Source organism: Rhyacophila brunnea, unplaced genomic scaffold, assembly GCF_057557595.1.
Source record: "Rhyacophila brunnea isolate RB1 unplaced genomic scaffold, BYU_Rbru_1.0 scaffold_23, whole genome shotgun sequence".
NCBI lineage: Eukaryota > Metazoa > Arthropoda > Insecta > Trichoptera > Rhyacophilidae > Rhyacophila > Rhyacophila brunnea.
In genome coordinates this window covers 9,137,225-9,146,740 of record NW_028232893.1, presented here as the reverse complement: position 1 = coordinate 9,146,740, position 9,516 = coordinate 9,137,225, and the positions used below count along the sequence as shown (strand labels likewise).

Here is a 9,516-nt window from a genome sequence, read left to right as displayed (position 1 = left end):
GATATTCCCTCATGAAATTTCCATAAAAAAAATATTCATTCATGAATAAAAATGTTAAATTTAATAGGAATGTATGCAATTAACATAAAGCTTTTATTCACATATCAAATGTGAATCAGGAAGTATTCGAGAACTCTTGTTATAACCGGAGCAGGGAACCGAACCAGAAATGAACCCGTTATGATTTTTTTCATTTGAACCCAACCTTTAAAACATGTAGGGGTTCCACAGCTCTGGTCAGAACAGGAACAATAATTCTTACATTTATAACACCCACAAACATGATAATTGAGTATTTTTCCACTTTTCATTAGTATTTTAAGTGTAAATTCTTGTTAAATCACTTATGCGGGCCGGGTACTTAGTGACTGGACATCGGCTGTCGTCGTTCAGGTGTCTCACTATGCACTTGTAGCAGAAGACATACCTGGAATAAAAATATTTATATCTGTACCTACGAACCAGTGTATTGTAGAGTAGCACACTCAAGGGGGGGTTTTCGCGTCCGGACCATCCCCAGGAATAAAAAAAATAGAGTTTATTAAGGTTGATGGTAACACTCGCTAGGTTGTACATAAAAACTCGTCTCGACTGCAACACATCGAATTTGTCTATGCCTTTTCCTTGCATTCATAAAACTTATGTAACTTAATCAGCGTTGCCAGATAATTATTTTACCAAGTCGAAATTTTTACCATGTGAAATAAAAAAATCGGGATTTGGGAGCAAAAAGCGGGACAACCTAAAAAACTTAGTTCAATATTTCAAATGCTCATCTCTATAATCATAAATGGCACATCATAAACTACAAAATTCTTTAACTATCAAAATAATAATATTAAACAATATTTTTTTCGACACTCGCCAATTTGTACTGATTTGGCTGAAGATTTTACTTCCTTAAGAGTTTCTTTCAGCACATGTTGAATTGTACAAGTAATTCCGATTTTATTAACTTAATAGAACACATTCTGATTTTTCATCTGACCATTTTAAATTCATCTGATAAAATACCCATTCAGTAAAGCAATTATTAGATGTTGGTATGCTTAAAATAAATGAAATCAGCTTGAAAATATTTCTTTTTTATATATATATTTTCTTGTCTCGGGAGTAACTTGAATATGTCTTAATCTAAATGTCACGCCATCCCGGGGGGCCTGTTAGTGTCAGATCATGATAGAGCAAGAATGTTAAACGGTGGCGATCATATCATACCCAATATTTCCGCCTTCTTATTCTCTTAAACGCCAATACAAAATCGCTGTATCTTTGTCTGATACACAATGACATTTATTCATTTTGAGAAGAATATTGCGTTACATCATTGTCATGGCTGTGTGCGAGGGAGAGACTTGCAACATGGCAGGCAGTTATGGTTTATGGCTATGTTCATGTTGAGATAAATTTCAGTGTGCATTACGCCTAATTGCGGGAAGCAACATTGCCATGTTAGTCACTGTTTTGTTTATCTGTCATTCTACTTTCATCGTTCTTAATTAGGTAGTTTTATATAACTTCGGTATTCTATGCATCAGGCTCTAAGGAAATATTTATATTAAGGTTGTACCTCAGTTGAGGCATGGTCTAAAAAGATCGTGGCTAGGCGATGCGCGGATTGCAGGTCGCGGGTGCAAATGACGCATGCCAAACAAAATATAATTTGTCATATAAATCCAACATACGTCCATTTTATGTTCTGTTTATTATTTTATTAGTAACAATAATAATATATTCATTGACATGTTTTCTTTTTAAAGTAAATGGGTAACGTTTTTAGTCATCTTTACACGATTTAAGAATTAATCCGCACGTCGCCATCACGAAACAAAGTGACCAAAAGAAAGTTTCCAGCTCGACGTTCTCTCTCAGAATGCGAGCGAGTCCAAAATTTCGTTGCGCCTATAGTTGAAATTTATTTGCCGTTTCACTGATGTATCATCACCTTAAGGAAATATCTTACCCCGATACTGGCAATGCTGTTGGTATTTTCCAAGTCTGTGGACATATCGGACACCTGTATATAACTTCGGTATTCTATTTGGAAAGTAAAAAATTCTAATTCTAGGCCCTAAGGAAATATTTATATTAAGGAAATATCTTACCCCGATACTGGCAATGCTGTTGGTATTTTCCAAGTCTGTAGACATATTGGACACCTGTTCATGTATTGCGATGCTCGAATGTCCGCCTGTTGGAATAGTCAATCATTAATGTACAACGTAATCAAGTAATAAAAAGAAAAGCAGTTGAGCCGTTTATTTATCAAAATCGATAAGCCTAAAAATGGTCAAAATCTAGCATATAATACGTACACATTTAAATGTAATTATCTATAACTTGTACAATCTAACAAAAACGAGTGTAATTTTTTACAATGATAATTAAATTGCTACATAAACCAGTAAATTAAAATGATAAAAACAAGTGGTAATAATAATAAAAATCCGTAGGTAAATTAAAAAGAATTTGACATTAAAACCAATCATTTAAGCTTAAAACCTTTATTTACCATGAACTGTGTACATATTGGTATATTGAAATAGATAGGTACCTCATAATATGTAAAAACAAATAGTGATTTATATGGTTTTCTCTGCACATAAGTATGTAGTACGTATTTAGATAAATGTGTAATAATATTTACTTTCGGAGGCTCTGGGATGGGCAGCGTGGTGGCTTCCATGTGCGGCCCTCTATCTTCCCACCACTTGAGGAATTGAATGAAGAACGCTCCGATTTCCATGGAACGCACTATTACAGTTCCGACCATTCCAAAAGTCACTCTGGCAGAACTGAAAAATCAATATTATAAGTATTTGTGGATTTTGATGAAATGCCAGCACACTAGGAGTCTCCGTTAATGGTTGCATCCAGAGGGTCGGAGAGATTTTGTGATACTTTCAGGGACGTGTAAACGTCAACAATTTCCTGTACCCGGGGTTCTCCATTAACCCTTTATAAGGCAAAGGTCAAAAACGGTTTATTTATCGACCACCGCATTTATGAGCTATAAGTCATACACTAAACATGGAAATATCAATCTTAGTGCTTCAAGACGTTGTCGAGAACGTTCTCTGGTTACGAAATAAACCATCTAATATGAAGTGTACGTCAAGCGCTCGCAAAACATTAATTCAACGATTGGTCGATGTATCGGCCATTGCGCGTTTGCGGTCACGACTCGACGGATTCGCGAGTGACACTTGACTTTGCAAGTCATTTTTTTCCCATTTATATTTTGTTTTGTGAAAAAAAGGTATGTACATAATTATTTATTATGCATTTATTTATCGATTTACATTATATTTTTTACTTGGAACTTTAATTGGAAATAGAATGATGAAACAAGTAGTCTATTTACTCATTTCATCATTCTTTTTTCAAGCGGGAAATATATAACTTCAAATTTTCAATTTGCACGACTGACTTCTAGAATTATTTTAAACATAAAAAAGCGGTTTAGGCAGCAGTGCATAGGTATATTTTATTGTGAATATAGTATACTATCATGAATATATTTTATTTTTACTCAAAATATTTGGGATCGGAAAAGTTTTCAAAATATCCGTGAAGAAATGGTGTTTTTTTGTTAGTTGTGCATCAATTGAATGCTAAAATACTCAATTACTATCAATATCGCAACTTTCATGGGACTGTATTGCATTGTATTATATTTTACTGTAGAATCAAATCAAATCAAATTTATTTATTTTACATATAATGAACATAACAAATTATAAATTCAAAGCGTTCATGACATGACATAAAATAAGTGTTATTAATTTTTAAAAATAAAAATACAGAGAATAAGTAATAAAATAAGAAAATAAATAAAATAAGTAACAAAATAAAAGTAGATGGCAGCACACAGAATGAACTTTGATAGACCCTATCTTAAAAACTTATAAAACAACGTCCACCTAAATTCACCCTCACGTAAGTGGAATATATCAATATCCGAAACAATTTAATTAAACATGGTTACTGCCCTCCCAATTGGCATTACTAATGGCAGGTTAGTTCTGCACCGTGGGAGAACAAACAACGGATGCCCTCGATTCCTAAGGTAATTATCAGAGACACACAAGCCAACACCACCAAGAATGGCAGAGTTCACATTAACGCCGCATATAAGTCTGAAAAAATATGTAGCTAAATAAAGATCCCTTCTAAATTTTAAGCTACAGTATGTAAGCATCCCTAAGAGAAAATCAGTCCGATAGAATCACGAATAATATCCATACAGCCGAAAGTAAAGGAGTCTTAAAAATTTCTTTTGGACTCTCCACCATAATGTCGTACTTCAACTAATGCGGGGCGCAAACGATAGACCCACTCTCAAGTCTGCTTCTAACTAAGGAGTTATAGAGAATTTTTAGTACCATAACATCCGAAAAGACGCAAAGGGAAGTACGCAAGACAAAGCCCAACATCTTTAGCGCCTTAGAAGCCTTTAGAAGTAACATCATCATCATCAGCCGAGGTCTATCCATTGCTAGATGAAGGCCTCCCCCATCATACTCCATTTTTCTCGGTCATATCGTAATATGGTAATGTTGTAGGTAGGTAGGTACTGTTACGATAATATGTTTTATTTTTGTTTCAGTTCATCATGAGTAAATCCAAGAAAAAAAGTTATCAATGTGCTTATTGTAGTACGGCTAGAGAGCCAAAACGCACATCTTATTTTTGTAAGCAATGTAACTTGCCGCTTGGCATACTATGTTTTGAAAAGTATTAAGTAAATGGGTGTAAAAAAAAATTAAATCGAATTGTAAATTTTCTTATGATTAAATAAATAATATGTACAACCATTATTTCTTTATTTTATTTGAAAAAAATATATCAAAAAAAAATACCTGAATGGGCACTGGTTGATAAAAAAAACCATCATAAATTAAATTAAATAAATTTTCCAAAATTCTGATAGATATTTTTTATTTTTATATTGAAATTGTTTTAAGATATTAAATATCTGATGTAAAATGATAGAGATCGGTTTGAAATGAAGAAAAAAAATGTTTTGCCCTATAAAGGGTTAAAAGTGAGAGTAGACTAGAAATTGAAATTAATAAAAGACTATTGTGCCAGGCAGTAAATGTCGTTTCAGTCCAATGAAGGTGCTGTGTTTCATGGCATTGAACCGACAATTGAAATTGCTACTTGTACAAAACATTAATTTGTCATGTATGGTTCGGAAACCATAGAGAATATGTTGGGCTTAGAGGAGCGAAAAGTGCTACACAGTATCTTTTACATCTTTGGATTAATTGTTAATAACTTAAAGTTACGTAATATGCATTTTGACCTAAGAATTTGAACTCTAGATAGGGGTGTTATAGGTATTTCATTTCAGGAATTTTAAAGACGAATCGAACAATTGTATTCATATTCTTCTTCTATTGCCACCCCCAAAAACAAAATTGTGACTCCCATTCTGGTTTGAAGTCTGTTGTATTGTTTACATAACCTACTTATGCTTTTATCAGCGTTTCAGATGATAATAATGGTCAATGTATTGCTTTTGGCTGTCTATATAAAACTGACAAGGGAGTATCTCTCCACGAGACGTTTTATGCCTGTGTTTGGCCCTGAAAATTGGCAAACAAATCTCATTGTACAATTAGTGTGAATTTCTCTTCAAATGAACCTGCAATGCAGTCACTTGTAGCTAACCTAATCATTAGATCAGAAGACTCTTTTTTGCCACAATTTCCGTCTCTATAAGTTCTTTCGACATATTTGATTTTGACTTACTTGATATTACCACTCCTCAAATCGCCAAAGAAGTCCGACCACGTTCTATCTTCAATTCCGGTATTGTTAGGTTGATAGTTTAAGGTGAGTGACGCGATTTTTAGCAGTGGCGAGTGACTGACGGATCTACCCGACATGTACGCCAAGTATTGAATCATGCAGACCGATTCATATAGAAAGTGGAACGATGCATGAATTTTGACAAGCAGCTTTTGATAGATGCCTTTCCAATTCTGAAAAAACAAAGGATAATCAAAGTGATGACTCAGTTACGATAGCATCATGATGAAACCAATAGCCAATTCACTGCAATCGATCAGGTATAAATTTATCATATCAGTTTCTTCAGTTCAGTCATCAATAACGTTGTCAAAATAACATAACTTAAAGAATGAGATTGGCGAGACTGTCGTCGCTTTTACGTGTAAACAGTTATTATCGCGATAGTTTAAAATACACACTATGGTGCAAGTAAATCCATGCATGTGAACAGGTGCTATAGTTCCTTTATTATCAGTATGTTTCAATACATTCCAAGACGAAGACCTCCTCAAGCTCAATCTACTCTTCTCAGTTCCTTGTAATGACTACAGGCGCTATATATCGAGTTAGATTCCCATTTAAACTCGACTTTTCAATGTTTTTTTTTAAATTATATTATTATGTCTTGAGTCATGGACACTGATTGCCTTTCATCGACTTGTATTGACTTTCAAATGTGGCAAAACATCCTTTATTGAACGTACATAATTTGGAAAAATGTCAGAAACATAGATACATATACCGTCAAATGGGGCGACATTGAAATCGAGGGGCTACTTTGATACTTTGAAAATGATTTTGAAATTGGCAACACAGTACCCACCGGAACGGTATAATTATAAGTTACCGGTCTATTTTAAAAGATATATCTATGGTCTACCTGTCAAACTACAAATACGGTAATTAAGTGTCCGATTTGTTGTATATCGGAATCCGTAAACATCAAGGTGAATTTGGTGTCTTATTTGAAGAGCTATAAAATGTGAGTACCCTTTTATTATCATCGTAGTAATCCAATGATTATTTAAATACTATAGTGATATCACTATTTCTTTTTCATATTTTAAATTCAAATTTATTGAGGTGAAGTACACTTTTGTGTAACATACTGATTTAGAGTATGGGGCGTCATTGATACGGGGTATCAAAGTCGCCCCCACACCTAATACCTATACTGAAGATGGTGTAGTTGCTAAATTTTAAGAATATTCTTGTGATTTTTTTTTAATTTCCATGTTTTTAATTTCAGAATAAGATGGTGCGACAGTACAAAAGAAAACTAAGTTCAAATTGTATGATTTTAAGTTTTATTGGTTATTTTGTATTGTAATTTTGGTCTCGTATAAAAATTTTCCTAGATCTTTGTTGTTTACCCTGTACTTTTTTGATAACATGATGAATAAATGCTATAATGCAAATCTGTACATTTTTTTGCTTATTTTTTTGATTGAAAATACGTTTTCACATTTTTATTTTATTTAATGTAGCTTGTAACTCCTGAAAAAAAAATTGAAAAAAAAAATGAAATATAGGGATGGATTTGAAGTCCCACATATAAACTAATGAAAGCATAAAAAAAATAGGTATCAAAGTAGCCCCACCCCATGGTGTGACTTTGATAGGGTACATTTTATTTTTTATTTCAATACGTATTCGTTAAAATTTCAATTTAATATTATTATTCGGTTGGTATTTATAATGCAATATTTACATTATTTTTTCAGTCTATTCCTATAGTCGGTTTTCAAAATATCGTAAATATAAAATCAAAATCGATCAAAGTCACCCCACTTTACGGTAGGCAAAAATCTTGGAAAAAATTGTACTAAATGGTACTCACATACAGTTGAACTCGGTTATTACGATCATGGAAATAGCTAGATCTCGGATGTAATGAGGAAATATTCATTGACATTTCAGTTTATGATTTTTTCCATACATTTATTCACTTTTATAACGAGCTTCTCAGAGGGTATACCGAGCAAAACTGTTAATGTGTAAATCGTTTAAAAACAACATTTTCGACCCTAAGCAATAAAATCCGATCGGGCAGTTAATTATACCGATGCCGCCGGGATCGGATTACATTTATGACACTAGTTAAGTGTCTAAGTACCTAATTGGTGTTTTCGCCGACAACATTCAAAAAGTATCCACGCATATGGTTGAAATTGTATGTAAAAAATCCAAGCTTTATGAAGTCAGTAGGTACCTACCAGCGCCGGCAGCTCATTACAATAAACAACTTCTTTTGTAATTTATGAATGCCATGCTTGTTCCGGGGATTTTTATGATGGTTTTCAGATTTTTTATGTTTTATGCTTAAATAGAACGTGGCATGAAAAATGTTATACAACAATATAATGAGTAATGCGTATAACGGTCAAGTTCAGTCAGTCCCATCTTCTTGGTAATAACCAAGTTCAACTGTATATGTATTGTAATCCATTACCATAAATATAGGTTTATGTCCTATTCGGTACAATTGTTTTTCTAATAGTTATGTTTCTGAGAAATTAAAAGTTTAAATGTCACATATAAGCATACTTTAGGAGTCAATCCATCAAGTTCCTGTAATTTGTACTTCTCCACCAGCTGGTCTAGTTTCTGCCTGAGGTATGGGAACACGACTAGCAGAAATAGCGAGATCTTCTCTTCTCTGGCTGGCAGGTGGCTGTTATTGAACATTTGCGACCTGAGTGGAAACCGCTGCAGGCCGTAGAAGGATTCAGCAAACGATGCTGCTGTAAAGAGTTTTAATTCAATGTATCATGTCAACTACCTCATGGAATAACACACTAACTCTAAATTATCAACTTTTCAGGAGAGCAAAAAAACCAATCAAAAAAATGTGTAGCAAAATCCGTTTATTTTATGCAAATATTATTTAAATTACAATTTATATCTTAAAAAATAATAACAATAACTTGTGATACCAACACAGGTGGATTATTGTTTCATGTTATTTAAGATATTACAAAAAATGTTGTATAATCATAACTCTACTATACTCTTACGAGTATTATTTTAAACAGTATTTTGGGTGTTCTTCGAGAAAAAAATCCAAAAAAAAATTGGCTGTGTGGAATTTTTTTCTATGCAACAATAACTCAAAAAAACAAAATACACTATTTTGAGTTGGTGTGTTATTCCATGAGAGTCGATGTTTATTCAGTTAAAGAGCACACAACATTACTAGATAATAGACAATTATTATTAGTTTGGTGATCAACGAGTCCTGTGAGAACAAGCATTGTCAGCAAAATCTGTGACATAAGAATCGATCGTGGAAATATTATTTAATTATTTTTATATACATTTTTCACAAACCATCGGCATATCAGTTAATGCTTAATTAGTACGAAACGTGGACGGCGAAAAATAAAATCCGTTTAGTACATACATTTTAGCATACAAATTTCACATGAATCTAATTACCATTTGCAAATAAAAACTTTTACCACAGTAATGTTATTAATATTTATTATGTTAGAATGCATTTATCCCAAGGCATGGGATACTCAGTGTAAGCATTATTAAATCGTGAGGAGTTCAATAAATAGACCATCACGATTGAAAAAATATCTCACTCCACATTTTATCTTGGTAGAGAACTGTCACTGTGTACCATCATGCCTCGGCCAAAAATATCTATGTCGCTGTTATCATTTTATCATTGTATCACTGTACTTGTGTCAATCCGTCAAATAAACA

The 9,516-nt window shown here is 33.1% G+C and overlaps 1 protein-coding gene across 1 annotated transcript; it reads right to left on the bottom strand.

Annotated features, from left to right (window-relative positions):
- Positions 1-318: 318 nt before the first annotated feature.
- On the bottom strand, positions 319-9,399 carry LOC147069444 (peroxisome assembly protein 12-like). Its single transcript, XM_085950804.1, has 6 exons — positions 9,393-9,399; positions 8,350-8,546; positions 5,761-5,993; positions 2,648-2,795; positions 2,106-2,191; positions 319-427 (listed from the first exon to the last, which is right to left on the bottom strand). Exons 1-6 carry the CDS (start codon positions 9,397-9,399, stop codon positions 319-321), a joined length of 780 nt encoding a protein of 259 aa, XP_085806930.1.
- Between the last annotated feature and the right edge of the window lie 117 nt (positions 9,400-9,516).

Coding starts and splice junctions, on each gene's coding strand:
- LOC147069444 (XM_085950804.1), bottom strand. Junction 5,994..8,349: donor TTGATGGATTGACTCCTAAA/GTATGCTTATAT, acceptor TTGTTTTTTCAG/AATTGGAAAGGCATCTATCA. Junction 428..2,105: donor ACAGCATTGCCAGTATCGGG/GTAAGATATTTC, acceptor TTTTTATTCCAG/GTATGTCTTCTGCTACAAGT.